This window comes from Myotis yumanensis, unplaced genomic scaffold (assembly GCF_028538775.1).
Source record: "Myotis yumanensis isolate MYYU_CA2020_CCGP unplaced genomic scaffold, mMyoYum1.0.hap1 SCAF_5, whole genome shotgun sequence".
Taxonomy (NCBI): Eukaryota; Metazoa; Chordata; class Mammalia; order Chiroptera; family Vespertilionidae; genus Myotis; species Myotis yumanensis.
Window position 1 is genome coordinate 100604399 of NW_027223756.1, and position 26996 is coordinate 100631394.

Consider the following 26996-nt stretch of genomic DNA (forward strand, 5'->3'; position numbering starts at 1 on the left):
TCTATAGCTTGGCTGTCAAAACCTGCATGACTGGATCAATTTTATTGTGTGTAAGTTTTACCTTAACAGAAAAGATTTTATGGATGAATGGCAGGTCTATAAATAGTAATTGACCTAATAGAATTGGATGGGCCATAAAGAAAGCTGAAAACATCATGATCTATATATTACAGAATTCTCAAAAAGAAGCAGTATGTTTAGATCTGACTATGGGATGGAATGCTAACCCTAGGAGTATTGGAGGGGGCGGGGGGACTCTTTGAAAGCAATTACTATATAGCTAAGTCTTCTCACCACTCCATACCTCTGGACTAATGTAGCTTACTATTGCAGAAATCTGGGGCTTTGGTTTCTGCAGAGAGTAAAAGAGATAATCCACATTGGGGAGTCCCAGGAACAGTTTAGGGCCCTGGATGTCAATAATGGAAGGTTAGGAGATGATGAACATACTTAATGCAGAATGTTTAGACACAGGCACCTTCTACCTAAGCTGCCAGAACCCTGCAATAAGATCCTCACCATTCAAGAAAGAATTTGTTATTATCTGTGAAGCTAACAAGCCCAAGAGAGATGATATAAAGATACTGATATCTGCAGCTTCCCATGACTCACCCAGTTCTCTCACTGAGAAGATCAAAGTAAGTAAGCCACATCAACAACCCAGAGTTTCCAATCACTTCTTATTCTAGCAGTCTTATTTCAAGTTGAAGACAAAGAAATACCAGACATCTAAGAAGGGCCTCTAACATGAAAAATAAACACCAAGTCAATCAAGTTGAAAACTGCAATTTGTGGGAAACAAACTCAGCTAGGAGAGGGAAGATAAAGTTATGAAGTACTTCCAGTTCTTTAAGGTTTAAGACAGAAATGATGAATACATTCCATTTTATTTATGCCACTAATCACAACACCACAAGTCACTTACCAAAAGATTCTGTAAGGTGGACAAAAGGAGGTAACTAGGGATCTCAGAACTGAAAGGAGAATCCAGTGGGGAGATCCCTGGGGTGTTTCTTTCCGCTGTGTCGACTTGGGGTTATTTGTGCGGTAACACACACCAGCCATAAGAAAAGCTAAGGGCCAGGAAAGGGTGGGACAACATGACAGAAACCTTCTTACCATATGCCTGCTCTGAGGGAAGCTGCACTCCTTTGTCCTCCAAAATTCACTGAAGAAGCTGGCTTCATTGATGGGAGGCTATTTTTCAAGCCCTTTCCCAGCAGTAAGGTGGCCCCTGTTGAGCATATGGGCCAAGATATCTCAACTCAGCATTATTGACATTTAAGGCTGGGAAAGTCATTGTTTTTGGAAGGTGTCCTGTGCCTTATAGAATGTTTAGCAGCATCCCTTTCCAGAGACTTTATAAACTCAACTACTATTGGAATCACAGTCCACTAAAGTGAGCCAGATATGCATTCTGACTTGTCAGGTTGACTACCTGCTAAATTAGACTTAAGTGGGAACCAGAGCCTTAAAAATGTATACTCAAAATGCACAGGATACAGTCCGAAATTACTTGTTACATTGAGAACTAGGAAAATCTCAACTCCAATAAGAAAAGACAATCAATAGACATTAAGCTAACACATTGTTTGAATTATTGAACAAAGATTTTAAAGCAGCTATCATAAAAATTCTCCATTGAGCAATTATGGACACACTTGAAACATATTTAACATATTAAAGTGCAAGTAACCATAAAGGAAGAGAAATTATTGGCAATATATTACAGATGTTCCTCAATTTACAATGAGATTACATGTCAATAAACCCATCATAAGTTGAAAATATAAGTAAAAAATGCATTTAATACACATAACCTACCAAACATCATTCCTTAGACTAGCCTAACTAAAACATACTCAACATTTACATTAGCCTAGATTTGGGCAAAATCATCAAACACAAAGTCTATTTTATATTGAAGTGTTGAATACCTCATGTATTTATTGAATACTGTACTGAAAGTGTTAAATAGAATGTTGTATGGGTATCACTTTCACATGGCTGTAAAGTAAAAAAATCGTTAGGTCAAACCATTATAAGTCAGAGATCATCTGTAAAAGACAAGGGATTAATATCAAGAAATATAAAGATTTCCTAATACCACACATTCATAGCTTCCCCCATTGTAGACCTCAGTACCTTCTAATTAATTTTGCTGTGATTCTAAAACTTCTTTAAAAAAAAGTAAAACCTATTTAAATATATGTATGGAGGAAAGGGGTGGGGGGAGGTAGAAGAGGGTGAAAGGGAGATAAATAGTGACGGAAGGAGACTCGACTTGGGGTGGTAAACACACAATACAATATACAGATATGTATTGTATAATTGTATAAATGCAACCTATATAATTTTATTAACCAATATCACCCCAATAAATTCAATTAAAAAATAAAATAAATCCTGGGGGAAATAATTTTATGGAAAAGGACCACATCCAAATAAAGGATTAAACTACAACAAATATATATCTCCCCCAAAATGGATACACACTTTGAATAATTATAAAGGCAGTGTTTATTAAAATACATTTTATTTTCAGAGTGTAACAGAATCATCTGTTAAAGTGTGTATACATCTTGGGGGTGGTACCCTGTATATATATGAAACACCTAGAGACTGGCAAACTACCTGTTTCTATATAACTCGTGAACTAAGAATGGTTTTTACATTTTTTTATGCTTGAGGGAAAACAAAAGAATATGTTGTGGGATGTAAACTTCACATGAAATTCAAATTTGTATTTGAAAATAACGTTTTCTTGGAACGCAGTGCTGTTCATTTGTGTACATACTGTCACGACAGCACGACTTCAGGGCCATAGTGTACCTTCCCCACCCTTTCTTCTCTGATAGTAATATAACTTGCTTTGTTCAATGTCACATTAGTAAATAGGTGAGGAATTTTGCTTGCACTTTTCCATAATACTGCGTCCTATGACCAAACCCGAACTTGCTGGCTGGATGTCAGGAGACACGGTATGAAGTTATCCCCATTGTATCAGCCAAGAACCAGCCACCTGACCCGGAGTGAGACCACTGGAAACCACCAACCACAGCTGACCTGGGTGTGAGGACACCAACAGTCTATCACCTGGGAGGCAGGCTGCTGAGAGCTGCCTCCACGTGCAAGTGAGCGAGTGGTGACCTGCCAAGGTCCCAGGGGGTGTCCAATTAGCGGGCGGTGCCTGAGACACAGGGGTAAAACCACGTGTTTAGGGTTCCAGCACGGGCGCGAGGCGCTGGCGTTGGTGCTGTCAAGTGTCGCGTGCGCTGGCGCCATCACACATCGCGTGGCCGCGGCCATGGTGAGTCCAGCGGGCTCCAGCCACCGCACCCCGGGGGCCTTCAGCCTCATGGCCACCCTGCCCTCCTGCCGTGGTGCTGGGCCTGGAGCTTCGAGCAAAGCCTCGGGCCAACTCCTGCTGCTGCTGCTCCTTCTGCCCCACAGGCACCGCGACAGCGAAGGGATCACCTTGAGCCAGGATGTGGGTAGGACCCCTCCCAGCGGGGTTGGGAGTGGTTCTGGAGGCGCATCCTCCCTCCCCTTCCCTTCCTGGTTGGAGAGCCCTTTCCCTTGCCTTACCTTCCCTCCTCACCCTCCCCTGTTCTCTCCTATCCTTCTCTCCACTTTCCTATTATCCCAGCCTCCCCTTCCCTCCCCCCCCCCCCCCCAACACACACACTTCTTGTGCACCGCCAGATCCTCCCTCCCTTTTGCTCATGGCCTGGCCTGCTCCTGCATAGCTGCTACTCACACGCTCTGTATCTCTCCACTCAGCCTGTGGCCAGCGTCACATGCAGGGGAAGGTCGTAGGGGGCGTGGACGCCCCTGAGGAGAAGTGGCCGTGGCAGGTCAGCGTGCACTATGGGGGCTTCCACATCTGCGGTGGGTCCATCCTCAATGAGTACTGGATCCTGACAGCAGCCCACTGCTTTAGCAAGTGAGTGGTGCTGGCCATTCCCGTGGAGGTCCAGGGACCTTGAGGCTGACCATCCAAGACAGGTTGAGCTGGGACTACATGGAATTGGAGAGAGAATGGGTTCAGCACACAGCTCCATCCTCTATAGCTTCTCCATACACAGGGCTGAGGGGTCCTTAGGACCATCTGTTCTTTGAGATAGATGCGGAGCCAAATCATAGGATGAGAGGTGAGGAGAGGAGACACACCATAGGACAGCTGAGACACATCACAGGAGAGAGTGGAGGGGCCACATCATAGTATGAAAGGAGAGAAGACACATCATAGGATGGGAGGAGAGGAGAGAGTCATAGGAGGAGAGGAAATACATTACACAATAAGATGGGAGGAGAGGAGACTAAGAGGCTGAGAGGAGAGGGGACATGTCATAGGAGGGAAGAAGAGGCACATAACAGGGTGAGAGCTAAGGAGAGACTTACTTCTAGACAGGCCACTTTACACCTGACAAGCTCATCCGAGGCTGTTGGTGGCCAGCAGATCCTGATGGTTTCCCAGATTCTCCATGGGCCCAGGTCAAGACTTCTTTGGGGGTAATTCTTCCAAACAACCAAGTCCCCACTGTCCTGCAAGGGATTACTTTTCCACATCTTGGCTGAGATCCTAAATACCAAGCTTCCATGCTCCCAGGCCTCCCTATGTCGGTGAGCTAATGGTGGCTCCTCTCCCCAGGTTCAAGGTGCTTGAGCCACTGTGCCTTTGTTCTCTGTCCTACAGGGACAGACGCACTGAGGCATTTGATATGTACGTGGGCCTTGTGGACCTCAAGCTCGCAGGCCATCATACCCAGTGGTTTGAGGTGAATAAGATTATTATGCATCATACATATGAAGTGTTCCACCCTATTGGAGGTGACGTCGCTCTGGTGCAGCTGAAAAGTCCAATTGTATTTTCTGACTCTGTACTCCCCATCTGCATTGCAACCCCAGACATGAACCTTGAGAACCTTACCTGCTGGGTTACAGGATGGGGACTCATCTCCCAAACAGGTAAGAGAACAAAATGCAGCATCAATCCCTTTTTTGGAGCTTGTGGAAGGATGGTGGCTCTATGGCACTAAGGAAAGAAAGTGTTGCAGGTATCTGAGGACTACAATCCCAACCTATTTCTCTGTCAGTGTGGAGTTTTGATTTATCCCTGGCTGTCTTTGTTGTATACAAAGAAATAGTTACTTCTACTTTGAGTGTGGACTTAATATTTAGTTTATCAAGACCCAAATTTTCAAAGTAAAGTTTCCTAAGATAGTAAATTTAAAGTAATCTTTTTAGCCTATTAAAAAAACCTACTAGTTATTCTCATTTTGTACCTAAAAGCCTTATATTTTCTTTGTAGGTTTGTACTCAAAATTTTTATGGCTAAGTAAAAGATGTTTTTAAATTGCATTTGCTAATCAGTCATAGTTTCGATTTTTGTGCATTGACCTTGTTTCTAGCCACCTCATAGAACTAATTTTTAATAGCTGGTCAATTGATTATTGGACTGTTCTATATATTCTTTTTCCTTTGAGATTTTTCAGTTTTCTTTATTTTTTAAAAAAATTGTTGAGAGTATTACAGATGTCCCCTTCCCCCCACCCCCTCATTGTCCCATCCACCCAGTTCCTGCCCTTGGCCCAGGCCTTTACCACCATATTGTCTGTGTCCATAAGTAATGCATATATGCATACAAGTTCTTTGGTTAATCACTCTCCCCTCCCTTCCCTCTGAGATTCATCAGTCTGTTCCATACCCCTGTTTCTATTTTATTCATCAGTTTATTTTGTTCATTAGATTCCTTGTTCATTTTTTTAGATTCAATTGTTGATAAATATGTATTTATTGACTTTTTATTGTTCATATTTTTTATCTTTTTTCTTTTGCTGCTGCTGCTTCTTTTTTTTTTCTTCTTCTTCTTACTAACTGCTTTTCTCCTGATGCTTTTAAGATTTTTCTCTTTGTCTTTAACCTTTGTCATTTTAATTATGATGTGTCTTGGTGTGGGCCTCTTTGGGTTCCTCTTGTTTAGGTTCCTGGACTTGTAAGGCTATTTCTTTCACCAGTTAGGAGAAGATTACTGTCATTATTTCTTCAAATAGGTTTTCAATATCTTGCTCTTTCTCTTCTGGTACCCCCATAATGTGAATTTTGGTGTGCTTCATATTTTTTTATTCTTCTTCTTTTTTTTTGCTCTTCTGATTTGGGTGTTTTTTCCTTCCTCATATTTTAAATCATTGATTTGATTTTCAAAATCCTCTATTCTATTGTTGAATCCCTGTAAATTATTCTTTATTTCAGTTAGTTTATGCTTAATATCTGACTGGTTCTTTTTCACATCTCTTGAAATTCTCACTAAGATCCTTGAAATTCTCACTAAGTTCCTTGAAGCTCTCATTATTAAGATCCTTGAGCAACCTTATAACCATTGTTTTGAATTCTGTATCTAGTAGTTTGCTTGCTTTCATTTCATTTAGCTATTTTTCTGGAGATTTCTTCTGTTCTTTCATTTGTGACATGTTTCTTTGTCCCCGCATTTTGGGTGCTTCCATGTGTTTGTTTCTATGTATTAGGTAGAGCTGCTGTGTCTCCTGGAATTGGTAGAGTGGCTTTGTGTAATAGGTGTCCTGTAGGGCCCAGTGGCTCAGTCTCCTCAGTAACCTGAGCTGGGCACTCTAGATGCACCCCTGTGTGGGATGTGTGCACAGTCTTGTTGTAGTTGAGCCTTGATTGCTGTTGGGTCACTGGGAGAAGTTGACCCTCCAGGCCAATTGGCTGTGAGGACCACCCCTATACAGAGGACACCCCTATGGAGCAGGACTTGCTTCAGTGGGGCTTTGGTGCTCACTGAGTCTTCCCCTTGAGTGTGTTTCTTGTGGATGTGAAGAGTTGTAATCTGGTATGGTCTGAATCTGTCCACCAGGTGCCCTGGCTCTGAGGCCTCCCAGGAGGTGCAAAGTCAGTCACTACCTGAGGCCACCCATCAGGAGCTACAAAGCAATCTGCATATGGCTGCTACTTGTGTTGGGCTTGGAAGTGCCCAGGTGAGGCCAAGATGTCTTGGGCCTCTTATTGATAGGTGTGGGGCATGCTCACACCAGCTTGTTTGAGAAATTTTAGAAAAGCCTGAAGCCTGATCCAGGACAGGCCATTCTAATGGAAAAGCCACAGAAAACAGCTTGGGTGGGGCTGCAAATTGGATGGGACAGGGCCTCAGGGAATAACCAGGGGTGAGTAGACAGTGTGAATCAGGCCGATGGAAACTCAGATATGGCTGCCGTCATCTCTGTGATAGGGGAGGTCTCAGCATAGGAACAATCACCCCTGAAAGCACCTCTGTCTGGAAGAATGCAGCTCCTGTGTTCTTGCTCTGATGCCAGACAATCCAATTTCTCCCTTTATGTCCATAGATCCTAAGCCATTGCCCCAGTGCTAGAGCTCAGAGGGAGCAGGACCATGTAAGTTCATGTACTGGCCCTTTAAGAGGACTGCTTGGGATGTCAGCAGCCTCTGAATCACTGAGCCATAATCCCCACTGGTTTTCACAGCCTGAAGTTACAGGGGCTTCTCTTCCCAGCACTGGGACCCTAGGCTGAGGGGTGGTCTGGTGTGGCACTGGAACCCCTTACTCCTCATGGGAGGAGTCTAGATACCCCTCCCAATTAAAAGCATGCCACACATGGGTGTAGGACCAGCCCGTTCCATGCCTACACCCCTCCTACCAGTCTTGGCATGCTTTCTTCTTTACTTTTCTAGTTGCAAGACTTCCATTCAGCCAGATTTCAGGTGGTTCTGAATGGTGGTCATTCTGTATTTTAGTTGTAATTTTGATGTGGTTGTGGGAGGCTATGAGTACTAGCGTTTACCTACACTGCCATCTTGGTTCTCTGTCCTATATTTTTTTTAAAGCATTTTTTTTTCAAATAAGATTGCTTCACCCCTACTTTTCCTATCTTTTGTCTTTTGTTTTTTTCTTATTGCAGCAGCTGGAAACCAGTAAAAATGATGCTAGGTCTATTTTATTTTATTTTAATGGAAATGTTTGGTTTACAATTAGGTTTATGGTTTGGTCTGGAAATTTTATTTTATTTTTTTTTTATTTTATTTTTTTTTTTTCGCTTAAAGTATTACAAAGGGTATTACATAAGTGTCCTTTTTTCCCTCCCGCCCTTGACAAACCCCTACCCTCCTGGAAATTTTATTTTATTTTTTATTTTATTTTATTTTATTAAATCTTTATTGTTCAGATTATTACATTAGTTACTCTTTTTTCCCACCATAACTCCCCTCCACCCAGTTCCAACCCCACCCTCTGCCCTCACTCCCCACCCACTGTCCTCATCCATAGGTGCACGATTATTATCTAATCTCTTCACTCACCCCCACACCCCTTTCTCCCCCCCCCCCCCGCAAGAATAGTCAGTCCATTCCCTTTCTATGTCCCTGATTCTATTACAATCACCAGTTCATCAGATTATTTATTCACTTGATTTTTAGATTCACTTGCTGATAGATGTGTATTTGTTGTTCATAATTTGTATCTTTACCTTTTTCTTCTTCTTCCTCTTCTTACAAGATACCTTTCAGCATTTCATATAATACTGGTTTGGTGGTGATGAACTCCTTTAGTTTTTCCTTATCTGTGAAGCTCTTTATCTGACCTTCAATTCTGAATGATAGCTTTGCTGGATAAAGTAATCTTGGTTGTAGGTTCTTGCTATTCATCACTTTGAATATTTCTTGTCACTCCCTTCTGGCCTGCAAAGTTTCTGTTGAGAAATCAGCTGACAGTCGTATAGGTATTCCCTTGTAGGTAACTGAGTTTCTTTCTCTTGCTGCCTTTAAGATTCTCTCTTTGTCTTTTGCTCTTGGCATTTTAATTATGATGTGTCTTGGTGTGGTCCTCTTTGGATTCCTTTTGTTTGGGGTTCTCTGAGCTTCCTGGACCTGTAAGTCTATTTCTTTCACCAGGTGGGGGAAGTTTTCTGTCATTATTTCTTCAAATAGGTTTTCAATATCTTGCTCTCTCTCATCTTCTGGTACCCCTATAATTCTGATGTTGGTATGTTTGAAGCTGTCCCAGAGGCTCCTTACACTATCTTCATATTTTCGGATTCTTTTATCATTTTGCTTTTCCGGTTGGGTGTTTTTTGCTTCTTCGTATTTCAAATCTTTGACTTGATCCTTGCGACCCTCTGGTCTGCTGTTGGGAATCTGTATAATATTCTTTATTTCAGTCAGTGTATGTTTAATTTCTAATTGGTCCTTTATCAAAACATCGAGGGTCTCATTAGATTTCTTGAGGATCTCACTACATTTATCGGTGGTCTTACCAGTCTTTTCGAGGATCTCACTACATTTATTGGCGGTCTCACCAGTCTTTTCGAGGGCCTTACTCAATTTATCAGCGGCTTCTAAACAGTTCTTTAAAGACCTTAAAAGTGTGGTTTTGAACTCTATATCCAACAGTTTGCTTTCCTCCAATTCTGTCATTTGTGTCCTGTTTCTTTGTCTCGGCATTTTTTATGCTTCGCTGTGTCGATAGAGTGCCTTTCTGTGCTAAGTGTCCCAATTACCTGAGGTAGACACTCTTGGTGCACCCCCTTGTGGACCTTGTGCACAGTCTTGTTGTGGTTAAGCCTTGATTGTTGTAGTTATCACTGTGAGGAATTGACCTCCAGGCCAATTGGCTGTGAGAATCAGCTGTGTCTGCGGTGGGAGAACTTCTGTGCTGGAGACACCCCTCTGGGGCTAGACTTGCTTCGATGGGGCTTTGGTGCTCACTGAGTCTGCCCCCTGAGTGTGTCTTTTATGGTTCCACAGAGCTGCAAACTGGATGGTCCCACTCTGACCTCTGGGCTTCCTGGCTCCTGGATCTCTAGGGAGGTGCTAATCTAGCCTTTGCCTGAAACTATCCAGCAAAAGTCTCCCTGCAGGGCTTGGGCGGGGCGGGGCGGGTCCCACGGGATCAACATGGCGGGGTTAGCAATTATGGCTGCTCTCAGTCTTGCCCTCAGAGACTCTGCTTCTCAGTGTCCCAGTAGTCGCTGCAGGCCCCACGGAGAGAAAGCTGCCCTAGGGTTCTGAGCGATGCCAGACAGTCCCACTTCTCCCGTATGAGTGTGGGTCCTTAGAGACTAGCCCGGAACTGGAGCTCAGAGCCTGAGACTCCCTCCCGATTGAAAACGACAACCGCACCCTCAGCCTCCAGCCTGCTCCGCATGCACTCCGCACCTTAGTATTTTACTTCAGCACTGCACCTCCTCTGAGCCTCGGTATGCTTTTCTCTTTCCTCCTAGTTGTAGAACTTCCACTCAGCCAGCCTTCCTGTGGTTCTGGATGATGTCCGCTCCGTCTTTTAGTTGTATTTCTGAAGTGGTTGTTCGAGGCAGCAAACTCCCGTGTTTACCTATGCTGCCATCTTGGTTTCTCCTGGTCTGGAAATTTTAGATTGATATCTCATACAAGGTTAAGAAAGTTCAAAACCTGGTATATATATATGTATATATATAATATATATATATATATATATATATATATATATATATATATATATATATAATGGTAGTGAAGGTGAAGTGCTATAAAGTATAAATTAAAATTAGAATGTTTTAACATTAAAATTAAATGTAATCCCCATGGTTACCACAAAAAATAGCTGTAGAATATACACAAAAGGAGATTAACATTTCACTACAAAAAATATCAACTAAACATAACATAAAACAGAATGCTGGAAATGAGGGACAAAAAAGTTTTAGAGCATATAGAAAACAAATTTCATAATGACAGGAGTAAGTCCCTCTTTGTCAGTAATTACTTTAAATGTAAATGGATTAAAGTCCCCAGTCAAAAAACAGAGACTGGAAGAACCAACTATATCCTGTCTACAGAGACTCAATTGAGATCCAAAGACACAACATCATTGAAAGAGAAGGATGGAAAAAGTTATCTCATGCAAATTGTAACCAAAAGAGAGCACGAGTGGCTATACTAATATCAGACAAAACAGACTTTAAATAAAAAAAGAGGTTACAAGAGGCAAAAACATTATATATTAATAAAGGGCTTACTACATAAAGAATATATGACAATTACAAACTTTAGCAAACCATCAAAATATATGAAAGAAAAACTGACAGAATTAGAGAGACCTTTCTAGAAAAATAATTGAAGACTTTAATACCCCATTCAAAAGAATAAATTGAACAACCAGACAGAAGATAAATAAGGATGGCGAGAATTTAAACAACACAATAAACCAGTTAGTAGAACACACATACAGAACTCTCCACCCAAAACCAACAGCCTGGAAATTATCTCAAGCGCATATGGAGCATTATCCAGAATAGATCATGTTAGGTCACAGAATAAGTCTCAATATATTTAAAAAGATAGGTATACAGAGTATCTTCTCTGATCACAATGGGATGAAGTTATAAATCAACTAGAGGCCCAGTGCATGCAATCATGCACCAGTGGGGTCTCTCAGTCTGGCCTGCAGGATTGGGCCAAAAGTGGCTCTCCGACATCCCCTAAGGGGTCCCGGATTGCGAGAAGGCACAGGCCAGGCCAAGACCCCACCGGTGCACAAATGGGGGTGGGGAGGGACATGGGAGGTTGGCCATCCAGGGAGGGACCGTGGGAAGGCTCCAAGGCATGTCTGGCATATCTCGCTCAGTCCTGATCAGCCAGACCCCAGCAGCAAGCTAACCTACCAATCGGAGCATCTGCCCCCTGGTGGTTAGTGCATGTCATAGCGAGCGGTTGAGTGGCCTTAGCATATCATTAACATATTACACTTTGATTGGTTGAATGGCCAACCAAACGACCAGACTTAGCATATTAGGCTTTTATTATATAGGACAGTGATGGCGAACCTTTTGAGCTCGGCGTGTCAGCATTTTGAAAAACCCTAACTTAACTCTGGTGCTGTGTCACATATAGAAATTTTTTGATATTTGCAACCATAGTAAAACAAAAACTTATATTTTTTACATTTATTTTATATATTTAAATGCCATTTAACAAAGAAAAATCAACCAAAAAAATGAGTTCGCATGTCATAGGTTCGCCATCACTGATATAGGATAACATAAAACTGGAAATTTCACAAAATTGTGGAAACTAAACAACAATCTTTTAAAAATATATATTTTTCCCTAGCTGGTTTGGCTCAGTGGATAGAGCATTGGCCTGTGGACTGAAGGGTGCTGGGTTCGATTCCAGTAAAAGGCACATACCCGGGTTGCAGACTCAATCCCCAGTAGGGATTGATGTTTCTATTTCTCCCTTCCTCTCCCTTCCTCTCTGAAATCAATAAAAATATATTTAAAAGGAGAGAGAGATGGAAACATCAATGATGACAGAGAATCATTGATAGGCTGCTTCCTGCATGCCCCATATTGGGGATCAAGCCCACAACCCTGGCATGTGCCCCAACTGGGAATTGAACCATTACTTCCTGATTCATAGGTTGATGCTCAGCCACTGAGCCACGCTGGACGAGCTAACCAACACACTTTTAAACAACCAATGTATCAAAGAAAAATATCACAAGGGAAATTGAAAGATACTTAGAGATAAATAACAATGAAAATAATGCCATAATTTATAGGACACAGTAAAAGTGGTGCTAAAAAGGAAATTTATAACTATAAATGTTTACATTAAAAAATAGAAATAACTCAAATCAGTAACCAAGCTTTACAACTTAAGAAGCTAGAAAAAGAAGAAACTAAACCAGTGATAGCGAACCTATGACACGCATGTCAGAGGTGACACACAAACTCATTTTTTGGTTGATTTTTCTTTGTTAAATGGCATTTAAGTATATAAAATAAATATCAAAAATATAAGTTTTTGTTTTACTATGGTTGCAAATATCAAAAAATATTTATATGTGACACGGCACCAGAGTTAAGTTAGGGTTTTTCAAAATGCTGACACGCTGAGCTCAAAAGGTTCGCCATCACTGAACTAAACTCAAAGTTAGCAGAAGGAAACAAATAATAGATATTAGAGCAGAGATAAATGAAATAACGAATAGAAAACAATGGAGGGTGTTTTTTTTGGGGGGGGGGGCAGTCTCCGGAACACTGAGTCAACAGGGACACGTTAACTGGAGCCCTCTGACCTTGGGATAATTGTGCTGTCCTTCCCAACAAAATAATCAAGAAACTGCCAACTCAATTATGACAATCCCCTCATAAACCTTCCTCTGGTGTTCCACAAATGGATTTTTAAATAGAATACATCACAAGAGCAGCCCAAGGAGCAGCAGCAGCCACACGAGCAGACCGCCCACACCTGAGGAGTGGCAGTCCTGCACAGCACGCACCGGTCTGAGGAGCAGAGTCACACACAGCCTGCACCTGTACGACGAGCAGCAGCCTGGTGAGTGGCCCATCCCCGTCTGAGGAGGAGCAGCCACGCCTGCAGCTCACTCCCATCCAAAGAGCAGCAGCCAGGCAAGAAGCCCATCCCAGTCCGAGGAGCAGCAGACTTGCAATCAACCTGTCCAAGTCGAAGGAGCGGTAGCCCCACAAGCAGCCCACCACATCAGAGGAACAACAGCAGCGTGCAGTCAGCCCCAATTCAAGGAATAGCAGCCACGTGAGCAGTCCGCCCCAGTTCAAGGAGTAGCAGCTGCATGTGTAGCCTGCCCCCATCCAAGGAACAGCAGCCTCCTGATCAGCACACCCTCTGTCTGAGGAACAGCAGCTGTGTGTGAAGCCTCCCCCCACCACTCAGAGGAGCCACCACAGCTGTGAACAGCAGCCCACCAGAGGGGCTGCTGCCAACTGAGGAGCAGCTGCTACCACAACCGCCCAAAGAGAAACCACAGCCCGAGAAGCCACTGCCACCCAAGGAGCAGCCCCCGAACTACTCAATGTCTAGATATGTTGGTGAGATCAAACATGGGTAGACAAAGAAACCCCCAAAGGAAAGAAAGGGACTTGCCAGAAAAGCAGCTAAGTGAAACAGAGGCATGCAACATGACAGAAAAAGAATTCAGATTAAGGGTCCTAGAGTGCATAAACTGGATGGAGGAAAAAATCAACAACTTATGCAAGAATCAAGGATAAATGGATGAAAAAATCAACAACTTATGTAAAAATCAGAAAGAAATGGATGAAAAAATCAATAACTTATGTAAGAACCAAGAAGAAATGAAGAGTGATATAGCTGCAATAAAAAACACCACTAAAAGTTTCAACAGTAGACTAGGAGAAGTGGAGGACCAAATTAGCGAATTAGAAGACAGGGAAGGAAAACACACCAAAACTGAACTGCAATTGGAGAAAAAATTAAAAGACAGGAGGAGAGCCTAAGGGAGCTATGGGACAACATGAAACGAAACAACATATGAATAATAGGGGTGCCAGAACAACAGAAAGAGGAACAAGGGTTAGAAAACCTATTTGAAGAAATAATATCAGAAAAATTTCCTGAGGTGGGGAAGAAAAAAGTCACACAAGCACAGAAAGTCCCAAACAAGGTGAACCTGAAAAGACCCACACCAAGACACATCATAATTACCAGGGGAAATGTTCAGGACAAAGAGAGAATCTTAAAGGCTGTAAGAGATAGACGGAAAGTTACATACAAGGGATCTCCCATTAGATTATCAAATGATTGCTCAACAGAAACACATCAGGCCAGAAAAGAATGGATGGAAATTTACAAAGTGATGCAAAGCAAAGGACTGAATCCAAGAATACTCTATCCAGCCAGGCTATCATTCAAAATTGAAGGGGAAATAGGAAGCTTCACAGACAAAAAAAGGCTAAGGGAGTTTATCACCACCAAGCCAGCAATGCAAGAAATGCTAAAGGAACTGGTGTAAAAAGAAGAAATAAAAAGCTCAGAAAGAAAACAGGCACAAAAAATAGAAATGACTACAAACAAGTACCTTTCAATAATAACTTTAAATGTAAATGGACTAAATGCTCCAATCAAAAGACATTTTTTTTTTGGATTTTTTTTTAATTAAATTTTTATTGTTCAGATTACATTTGTTCCTCTTCCCCCCCCCCATAACTCCCCTCCTTCCAGTTCCCGCCCCACCCTCCGCCCTCACTCCCCACCCACTGTCCTCATCCATAGGTGCACGATTTTTGTCCAGTCTCTTCCCAAATCTCCCATTCCCCTTACCCCCCCAAAAATAGTCAGTCCATTCCCTTTCTATGTCCCTGATTCATTATAATCACCAGTTCATTCTGTACATCAGATTATTTATTCACTTGATTCTTAGATTCACTTGTTGATAGATGCATGTTTGTTGTTCACAATTTGTATCTTTACCTTTTTCTTCTCCTCTTCTTAAAGGATACCTTTCAGTATTTCGTATAATACTGGTTTAGTGGTGATGAACTCCTTTAGCTTTTCCTTGTCTGTGAAGCTCTTTATCTGACCTTCAGTTCTGAATGATAGCTTTGCTGGATAAAGTAATCTTAGTTGTAGGTTCTTGGTATTCAGCACTTTGAATATTTCTTGCCATTCCCTTCTGGCCTGCAAAGTTTCTGTTGAGAAATCAGCTGACAGTCGTATGGGTATTCCCTTGTAGGTAATTGAGTCTCTTTCTCTTGCTGCTTTTAAGATTCTCTCTTTGTCTTTTGCTCTTGGCATTTTAATTATGATGTGTCTTGGTGTGGTCCTCTTTGGATTCCTTTTGTTTGGGGTTCTCTGCGCTTCTTGGACCTGTAAGTCCATTTCTTTCACCAGGTGGGGGAAGTTTTCTGCCATTATTTCTTGAAATAGGTTTTCAATATCTTGCTGTCTTTCATCTTCTGGCACCCCTATTATTCTGATGTTGGTACGCTTGAAACTGTCCCAGAGGCTCCTTACACTATATTCACACTTTCAGATTCTTTTTTCATTTTGCTTTTCCAGTTGGGTGTTTTTTGTCAAATCTTTGGTTTGATTCTTGTGCTCCTCTGGTCTGCTATTGGGTATAATATTCTTTATTTCAGTCCGTGTATGCTTACTTTCTAATTTCTTTATCGTAGCATCGAGGGTCTCATTAGTTTTCGTGAGGCTCTGCACAAATTTATGGCAAGCCCTCAAAATTGCGATTCTTAGCTCCATATCCTCCATTTCTGTCATGTTTTTTTGTCTCCGCATCTTTTATGCTTTCTTGGTGCACCCCCTTGTGGTCTTTGTGCGCAGTCTTGTTCTAGCCAAGCCTTAATTGTTGTAGTTAACACTAGAGGGATTTGACCACCAGGCCGACTGGCTGCAGGAAACAGCTGTGTGGAAAACGTCTGCCTTCTGGGGAGGCGCTAATCCAGCCTTTGCCTGAGGCGATTGGCAAATGGCTGTGCGCAGGGTTTGGGCGGGGTGGGCTCAACAGGGCGGGCGGAGGGAGCAGTTATGGCCGCTCTCAGTCCCGTTCCCAGAGGCTCTGCTTCTCAGAACCCCGGCAGCCGCTGCAAACCTCGGAGAGAAAGCTGCCCTCAGGTTCCAACTGATGCCGGATAATCCCGCTTCTCCCGTTTGAGTCTGGGTCCCTAGAGACTCGCCCGGATCTGGAGCACAGAGTCTGAGACTCACTCCCGACCGAAAACGACAACCGCGCCCTCAGCCACCAGCCCGCTTTGCGCGCGCACCTCGGTACCTTTGTATTTTCCACACTGCGCTGCCTCTGAGCCTCGGTTTGCTGTTCTCTTTCCTTCTAGTTGTAGAGTCTCTCTTCAGCCAGCTTTCCTGTGGTTCTGGGTGATGTCCGTTCCGTCTTTTAGTTGTATTTTTGAAATGGTTGTTTGCGGCAGCAGTCTCCGGTGTTTACCTATGCCGCCATCTTCCAATCAAAAGACATTGAGTGGCTGAATGGATAAAAAAAACATGACCCCGAGAAACCAAAATGTCGGCTTAGGTTAACGCCGGATTTTCCTGCCTCGAATAACCACTTCAAAAATACAACTAAAAGACGGAACGGACATCATCCAGAACCACAGGAAGGCTGGCTGAGTGGAAATTCTACAACTAGGAGGAACCGAGAATCAGAGGAGGCGCAGTGCTGAAGGAAAATACTAAGGTGCTGAGTGCGTGCAGTGAGGGCTGGTGGCTGAGGGCGTGGTGGTCTGTTTCAATCCGGAGGGAGCCTCAGACTCTGAGCTCCAGATCCAGGCGAGTCTCTAGGGACCCAGACTCAAACGGGAGAAGCAGGACTGTCTGGCTACGGTCCCTCTGAGATTTGCAGCGGTTGCTGGGACAGAGAGGCAGAGCCCCTGGGGACGGACTGAGAGCAGCCATAACTGCTCCCTCCTCCTCCCTATTGATCCTGTGGGACCCGCCCCGCCCAAGCCCTGCACAGAGGCATTTGCCAGATAGCCTCAGGCAAAGGCTAGATTAGCACCTCCCTAGAGGACACAAGTTCTTCCACTGCAGACACAGCTGATTATCACAGCCAGTCGGCCTGGAGGTCAAATCCCTCTAGTATTAACTACAACAATCAAGGCTTAACTACAACAAGACTGTGCACAAAGACCACTAGGGGGTGGACCAAGAAAGCGTAAAAAATGCGGAGACAAAGAAACAGGACAAAACTATCAAGGGAGGATATTGAGTTCAGAACCACACTTTTGAGTTCTCTCAAGAGGCTTCTAGAGTCTGTCGATAAACTTGATGAGATGTACAGGAAATCTAATGAGACCCTCGATGGTGTGATAAAGGACCATCTAGAAAGTAAGCATACACTGACTGAAATAAAGAATATTATACAGACTCCCAACAGCAGACTAGAGGAGCACAAGAATCAGTCAAAGATTTGAAATACGAAGAAGTGAGAAACACCCAACCAGAAAAGCAAAATGAAAAAAGAATCCAAAAATACGAAGATAGTGTAAGGAGCCTCTGGGACAACTTCAAGCATACCAACATCAGAATTATAGGGGTACCAGAAGATGAGAGAGAGCAAGATATTGAAAACCTATTTGAAGAAATAATGACAGAAAACTTCCCCCACCTGGTGAAAGAAATAGACTTACAGGTCCAGGAAGCTCAGAGAACCCCAAACAAAAGGAATCCAAAGAGGACCACACCAAGACACATCATAATTAAAATGCCAAGAGCAAAAGACAAAGAGAGAATCTTAAAGGCAGCAAGAGAAAGAAACTCAGTTACCTACAAGGGAATACCCATACGACTGTCAGCTGATTTCTCAACAGAAACTTTGCAGGCCAGAAGGGAGTGGCAAGAAATATTCAAAGTGATGAATAGAAAGAACCTACAACCAAGATTACTTTACTCAGCAAAGCTATCATTCAGAATTGAAGGTCAGATAAAGAGCTTCACAGATAAGGAAAAACTAAAGGAGTTCATCACCACCAAACCAGTATTATATGAAATGCTGAAAGGTATCTTGTAAGAAGAGGAAGAAGAAGAGAAAGGTAAAGATACAAATTATGAACAACAAATATGCATCTATCAACAAGTGAATCTAGAATCAAGTGAATAAATAACCTGATGTACAGAATGAACTGGTGATTATAATAGAATCAGGGACATAGAAAGGGAATGGACTGACCATTCTTGGGGGGAAAAGGGGTGTGGGAGATGCGGGAAGAGACTGGACAAAAATCGTGCACCTATGGATGAGGACAGTGGGTGGGGAGTGAGGGCGGAGGGTGGGGTGGGAGCTGGAAGGAGGGGAGTTATGGGGGGAAAAAGAGGAACAAATGTAATAATCTGAACAATAAAGATTTAATTTAAAAAAAAAGAAAAAGAAAGAAAAAAAAAACATGACCCATATATTTGCTGTCTACAAAAGACCCACCTCAGAATAAGGGACTCACACAGACTGAAAGTGAAGGGATGGAAAAATATCCTTCAGGCAAATAGAAATGAAAAAAAAAAAAAAAACGCTGGGTCCAATACTTACATCGGACAAAATAGACTTCAAAGTGAAGTCCATAACAAGAGATAAGGAAGGCCACTTCATAATACTAAAGGGATCAATACAACAAGAGGACATAACCCTGATAAACATATATGCACCCAATGCAGGAGCACCCAAATTCATAAAAAAAACTCCTGGAAGATATCAAGGAAGAGATCGACAACAATACAATCATAGTAGGGGACTTTAATACACCACTGACATCACTTGGTAAATCCTCTAGACAAAAAAATCGGCAAAGAAACAGCAATCTTAAATGACTCACTAGATCAGATGGACTTAATTGACATCTTCAGAACATTTCACCCCAAAGCCACGGAAAATACGTTCTTCTCAAGTGCTCATGGGACATATTCAAAAATAGACCACATATTGGGTCACAAACAAAGTCTCCCCAAATTCAAGAAGATTGAAATCATAACAAGCATCTTCTCAGACCACAATGGCATAATATTAGAAATAAACAACAATAAAAACAACCCAAAATACTCAAACAATTGGAAGCTGAATAGCATATTATTAAATATTGATTGGGTTACCAATGAGATCAAAGAAGAAATTAAAAACATCCTGGAAACTAATGACAATGAAAATACAACAATCCAAAGCCTATGGGACACAATGAAAGCAGTCCTGAGAGCTCTACAGGCCTATCTCAAAAAACAAGAAAAAGTGGTAGTAAATCATCTAACTCTACATCTCAAAGAATTAGAAAGAGAGCAACAAGAAAACCCCAGAGTGAGCAGAAGGAAGGAGATAATAAAGATTAGAACAGAAATAAATGACATAGAGACCAAAAAAAAACAAAAAAAAAACCAATACATAAAATCAATGAAACCAAGAGCTGGTTCTTTGAAAGGATAAACAAGATTGATGAACCTCTAGCCAGGTTCACCAAGAAGCAAAGAGAGAGGACCCAAATAAACAAAATCAGAAATGATAGAGGCAAAATAACAACAGACCCCACAGAAATACAAAGGATTGTTAAACAATACTATGGACAGCGCTACTCCAACAAACTAGACAACCTGGAGGAAATGGACAATTCCTAGAAAAATACAACCTTCCAAAACTTAATCAGGAAGAATCTAAAAATCTAAATAGGCCAATAACTATGGAAGAAATTGAAGCAGTCATCAAAAAGCTTCCAGCAAACAAAAGCCCAGGACCAGACGGCTTCACAGGGGAGTTTTTCCAAACATTCAAGGAAGAATTAAAACCTATCCTCCTCAGACTACTACAAAAAATTCAAGAGGAAGGAACACTTCCAAGCTCATTCTATGAAGCCAGCATCACCCTAATACCAAAACCAGGTAAAGACAACACAATGAAAGAGAATTACAGGCCAATATCCCTCATGAACATAGATGCCAAAATCCTCAACAAAATCCTAGCAAATCGGATCCAGAAGTACATCAGAAAGATCATACACCATGATCAAGTAGGATTTATCCTGGGGATGCAAGGATGGTACAATATCTGCAAATCAATAAACATGAGACATCACATAAACAAAAGGAGAGATAAAAACCACATAGTTATATCAATTGATGAAGAAAAAGCATTTGACAAAATTCAACACCCATTTTTGATAAAAACTCTCAGCAAGGTGGGAATAGAAGGATCATACCTCAACATAATAAAAGCCATATATGACAAACACACAGCCAATATCATATGTAATGGGCAAAAATTAAAACCATTTCCCCTAAGAACAGGAACAAGATAGGGATGCCCACTCTCACCACCCCTGTTTGACATAATACTGGAAGTATTAGCCATTGCGATTAGACAAGAAGAAGATATAAAAGGCATCCAAATTGGAAAAGAAGAAGTAAAACTGTCCTTATTTGCAGATGACATGATATTATACATAAAAAACCCTAAAGACTCCATCAAAACACTATTAGACTTAATAAATGAATTTGGCAATGTAGCAGGATACAAAATTAACACCAAGAAATCTATGGCATTTCTATACACCAATAGTGAACTTACAGAAAGAGAGACTAAAACAACAAAACCATTACCATCGTACCAAAAAAATTAAGCTACCTAGGAATAAACTTAACTAAAGAGGTAAAAGACCCCTACTCAGAAAACTACAGGACATTGAAAAAAGAGATAGAGGAAGACATAAACAGATGGAAGAACATACCATGTTCTTGGATTGGTAGAATCAACATCATTAAAATGTCCATACTACCCAAAGCAATCTATAAATTCAACACACTCCCCATTAAAATACCAATGGCATATTTCACAGACCTAGGACAAACTCTCTAAAAATTCATCTGGAATAACAAAAGACCCCAAATAGCTGCAGCAATCCTGAGAAAGAAGTACAAAGTAGGTGGGATCTCAAGTTGTATTACAAAGCCACTGTTCTCAAAACTGCCTGGTACTGGCACAAGAACAGACATATAGATCAATGGAATAGAATAGAGAGCCCAGAAATAGACCCTAACCAATATGCTCAACTGATATTTGACAAAGGAGGCAAGAACATACAATGGAGTCAAGATAGTCTCTTCAATAAATGGTGTTGGGAAAATTGGACAGATACATGCAAAAAAATGAAACTAGACCACCAACTTACACCATACACAAAATAAACTAAAAATGGATGAAAGACTTACATGTATGTTGGAAAACCATAAAAATCCTAGATGAAACCATAGGCAGCAAAATATCAGACATCTCTCATAGTAAAATGTGTACAGACACATCTCCTACGGCAAAGGAAACTAAGGAGAAAATAAACAAATGGGACTACATCAAAATAAAAAGCCTCTGTACAGCAAAAAAACTATCAAAAAAATAAAAATGGAGCTCACTGTATGGGAGAACTTATTTGGCAATGATATATCTGATAAAGGGTTAATATCCAAAATATATAAGGAACTCATACAACTTAACAAAAGGAAGACAAACAATCTAGATAAAAAAATGAGCAAAGGACCTAAATAGACACTTCTCCAAAGAGAACGTACAGATGGCCAAGAGACATATGAAATAATGCTCAAAGTCACTGATCCTCAGTGACATACAAGTTAAAACTACAATGAGGTATCACCTCACACCTGTCAGAATGTCTACCATCAACAAATGACTAGTGCTGGTGAGGATGTGAGAAAGGGGAACCCTAGCACACTGTTGGTGAGAATGTAGACTGGTGCAGCCATTATGGAAAACAGTCTGGAGTTTCCTCAAAAAAATTAAATATGTAACTGCCATTTGACCCAGTGATCCCATTTGTAGGAATATATCCTAAGAAATCCGAAACACCCATCAGAAAGAATGTATGCACCCCTATATTCACAGCAGCAAATTTACAGTAGCTAAGATCTGGAAACAGCAAAGTGCCCATCAATCGATGATTGGATAAAAAAAGCTGTGCTACAATTCACCATAGCTAAGATCTGGAAACAGCCTAAGTGCCCATCAGTAGATGAATGGATTAGAAAGCTGTGGTACATCTACACGATGGAATACTATGCTGCTGTTAAAAAGAAGGAATTCTTACCATTTGCAACAGCATGGATGGAACTGGAGAGCATTATGCTAAGTGAAATAAGCCAGTCAATGAAGGAAAAATACCACATGATCTCACTCATTCATGGATAATAAAGACCATTACAAACTTTTGAACAATAATAGATACAGAGGCAGAGCTGCCTCAAACTGATTGTCAAACTGCAGTGGGAAGGCCAGGGAGGGTTGGGGGGGAGGAGGGAGGGGATTAAGAGATCAACCGAAGGACTGGTATGCATCCATATAACCATAACTAATGGACATAAGACACTGGGGGGTAAGGGAGGGCAGGGGTCTGTCAAGGGCGGGGGGGGAAAAAAGGACACTTATGTAATACACTTTGTAATACTTTTAGCGAAAAATAAAAAAAAATAAATAAATAAAATTTAAAAAAAAAAAAAGAAAGAAAAAAAAAAAAAAAAAAGCTGTGCTACATTTACACCATGGAATACTATGCAGCAGTAAAATAGAAGGATCTCTTACCTTTGAGATAGCATAGAGGGACCTGGAGAGTATCATGCTAAGTGAAATAAGCCACTCAGAGAAAGATAAGTTTCACCTTATCTCACTCATATGTGGAATATAATGAACAAAATAAACTGATGAACAAAATAGATCCAGAGACATAGGAGCAAATTTATGTCTTTCACCAAATTAAGAAGTTTGGGGCTATCATTTCTTGAAATATTTTTTCTGACACTTGTGTGGGTGGGAAGATATCAACCAAAGACCTTGTATGCATAACCCATGGACACAGAAAATAGGGTGGTGAAGGCTGGGGTGGGAGCGGGTTGGGCTGGAAGGGGTCAATGAGGGAAAAAAGAGGATATATGTAATACTTTCAACAATAAAGATTTTAAAATAAATAAAACTTTTATGCTTTATTTCCTCTGACACTGATATCTTCTTTTTTTTTTATTGCTTAAAGCATTACAAAGGGTATTACATATGTGACCTTTTTTCCCCCCCACCCTTGACAAGCCCCTGCCCTCCCTTACCCCCCAGTGTCTTATGTCCATTAGTTATGGTTATATGGATGCATACAAGTCCTTCGGTTGATCTCTTACTCCCCTCCCTCCTGTCCCCCAACCCTCCCTGGCCTTCCCACTGCAGTCCGACAATCGGTTTGAGGCAGCTCTGCCACTGTATTTATTATTGTTCAAAAGTTTGTAATGGTCTTAATTATCCATGAAAGAGTGAGATCATGTGGTATTTTTCCTTCATTGACTGGCTTGTTTCACTTAGCATAATGCTCTCCAGTTCCATCCATGCTGTTGCAAATGGTGAGTTCCTTCTTTTTAACAGCAGCATAGTATTCCATCGTGTAGATGTACCACAGTTTTCTAATCCATTCATCTACTGATGGGCACTTAGGCTGTTTCCAGATCTTAGCTATGGTGAATTGTGCTGCTATGAACATAGGGGTGCATATATCCTTTCTGATTGGTGTTTCTGGTTTCTTGGGATATATTCCTAGAAGTGGGATCACAGGGTCAAATGGGAGTTCCATTTCCAATTTTTTGAGGAACCTCCATACTGCCTTCCATAGTGGCTGCACCAGTCTGCATTCCCACCAGCAGTGCACAAGTGTTCCTTTTTCTCCACATCCTCTCCAGCACTTGTCGTTTGTTGATTTGTTGATGATGGCCATTCTGACAGGTGTGAGATGGTACCTCATTGTTGTTTTGATTTGCATCTCTCGGATGATTAGTGACTTTGAGCATGTTTTCATATGTCTCTTGGCTTTCTGAATGTCCTCTTTTGAAAGGTGTCTATTTAGATCCTTTGCCCATTTTTTGATTGGATTGTTTATCTTCTTTTTGTTAAGTTGTATGAGTTCCCTATAAATTTTGGAGATTAAGCCCTTATCAGATATGACATTGGCAAATATGTTTTCCCACGAGGTGGGTTTTCTTGTTGTTTTGTTGATGGTTTCTTTTGCTGTGCAGAAGCTTTTTATTTTGATGTAGTCCCATTTGTTCATTTTCTCTTTAGTTTCAACTGCCCTAGGAGCTGTATCAGTGAAGAAATTGTTTTGGCATATGTCTGAGATTTTGTTGCCTTTGTATTCTTCTAGAATTTTTATGGTTTCCTGTCGTACACTTAAGTCCTTTATCCATTTTGAGTTTATTCTTGTGTATGGTGTAAGTTGGTGGTCTAGTTTCATTTTCTTGCATATGTCTGTCCAATTTTCCCAACACCATTTATTGAAGAGACTATCTTGGCTCCATTGTGTGTTCATGCCTCCTTTGTCAAAAATTAATTGAGCATATTGGTTCGGGCTAATTTCTGGACTCTATTCTATTCCACTGATCTATATGTCTGTTCTTGTGCCAGTACCAGGCAGTTTTGAGAACAGTGGCTTTGTAATACAGCTTGATATCTGGCATTGAGATCCCACCTACTTTGTTCTTTCTCAGGATCGTTGCAGCTATTCGGGGTCTTTTTTTATTCCAGATGAATTTTTGGAGAGTTCGTTCTAGATCTTTGAAGAAGGCCATTGGTATTTTAATGGGAAGTGCGTTGAAGGTATAGATTGCTTTGGGTAGTATGGACATTTTAATGATGTTGATTCTACCAATCCAAGAACATGGTATGTTCTTCCATCTGTTTATGTCTTCCTCTATCTCTTTTTTCAACGTCCTGTAGTTTTCTGAGTAGAGGTCTTTAACCTCTTTAGTTAAGTTTATTCCTAGGTATCTTAATTTTTTTTGGTGTGATGGTAAATGGGATTGTTTTTCTGATCTCCCTTTCTGAAAGTTCACTATTGGTGTATAGAAATGCCTCAGATTTCTTGGGGTTAATTTTGTATCCTGCTACATTGCCAAATTCATGTATTAAGTCTAGTAGCTTTGTGATGGAGTCTCTAGGGTTTTGTATGTATAATATCATGCCATCTGCAAATAAGGACAGTTTTACTTCCTCTTTTCCAATTTGGATGCCTTTTATTTCTTCTTCTTGCCTAATTGCAATGGCTAATACTTCCAGTACTATGTTGAACAGGAGTGGTGAGAGTGGGCATCCCTGTCTTGTTCCTGTTCTTAGGGGAAATGGTGTTAGTTTTTGTCCATTGAGTATGATGTTGGCTGTGGGCCTGTCATATATGGCTTTTATTATGTTGAGGTATGATCCTTCTATTCCCACCTTTCTGAGAGTTTTTATCAAAAATGGGTGTTGGATTTTGTCGAATGCTTTTTCTGCATCAATTGATATGACCATGTGGTTTTTTTCTTTCAATTTGTTTATGTGATGTATCACATTTATTGATTTACGGATGTTGTACCATCCTTGCATCTCTGGGATAAATCCTACTTGGTCATGGTGTATGATCCTTCTGATGTACTGCTGGATCCGATTTGCTAAGATTTTATTGAGGATTTTGGCATCTATGTTCATGAGGGATATTGGCCTGTAATTCTCTTTCATTGTGATGTCTTTACCTGGTTTTGGTATTAGGGTGATGCTGGCTTCATAGAATGAGCTTGGAAGCGTTCCTTCCTCTTGAATTTTTTGTAGTAGTCTGAGGAGGGTAGGTTTTAGTTCTTCCTTGAATGTTTGGTAGAACTCCCCTGTGAAGCCATCTGGCCCTGGGCTTTTGTTTGCTGGAATCTTTCTGATGACTGCTTCAATTTCTTCCATAGTTATTGGCCTATTGAGGTTTTTAGATTCTTCCTGATTGAGTTTTGGAATGTTGTAATTTTCTAGGAATTTGTCCATTTCCTCCAGGTTGTCTAGTTTGTTGGAGTAGAGTTGCCCGTAGTATTGTTTAACAGTCATTTGTATTTCTGTGGGGTCTGTTGTTATTTCGCCTCTATCGTTTCTGATTTGGTTTATTTGGGACCTCTCTCTTTGCTTCTTGGTGAGCCTGGCTAGGGGTTTGTCAATCTTGTTTATCCTTTCAAAGAACCAGCTCTTGGTTTCATTGATTTTCTGTATTGTTTTTTTGGTCTCTATTTCATTGATTTCTGCTCTAATCTTTATTATCTCCTTCCTTCTGCTCACTCTGGGGTTTTCTTGTTGCTCTCTTTCTAATTCTTTGAGTTGTAGAGTTAGATGATTGACTACCATTTTTTCTTGTTTTTTGAGATAGGCCTGTAGAGCTATAAACTTTCCTCTCAGGACTGCTTTCATTGTGTCCCAGAGGTTTTGGATTGTTGTGTTTTCATTGTCATTAGTGTCCAGGATGTTTTTAATTTCTTCTTTGATGTCATCGGTAACCCAATCAATATTTAATAACATGCTATTCAGCTTCCAAGTGTTTGAGTATTTTGGGTTGTTTTTATTGTAGTTTATTTCTAACATTATACTATCGTGGTCTGCGAAGAAGCTTTTTATGATTTCAATCTTCTTGAATTTGTGGAGACTTTGCTTGTGACCCAATATGTGGTCTATTTTTGAATATGTCCCATGAGCACCTGAGAGGAATGTATATTCCGCAGCTGTGGGGTGAAGTGTTCTGAAGATGTCAATTAAGTCCATCTGATCTAGTGAGTCATTTAGGATTGCTGTTTCTTTGCTGAGTTTTTGTCTAGCGGATTTATCCAGTGATGTCAGTGGTGTATTAAAGTCCCCTACTATGATTGTATTGTTGTCGATCTCTCCCCTG

The 26996-nt window shown here is 41.1% G+C and overlaps 1 protein-coding gene across 1 annotated transcript in view; it reads left to right on the forward strand.

The window, feature by feature from the left end:
- The first annotated feature begins 3307 nt into the window (after window positions 1-3307).
- PRSS38 (serine protease 38) overlaps window positions 3308-26996 on the forward strand; it is a 63391-nt gene continuing 39702 nt past the window's right edge. Inside the window, exons 1-3 of the mRNA XM_070417031.1 lie at window positions 3308-3494; window positions 3784-3946; window positions 4700-4971. Of these exons, the coding sequence (XP_070273132.1) occupies window positions 3308-3494; window positions 3784-3946; window positions 4700-4971 (622 nt within the window). The remainder of the gene's footprint in view (window positions 3495-3783; window positions 3947-4699; window positions 4972-26996) is intronic.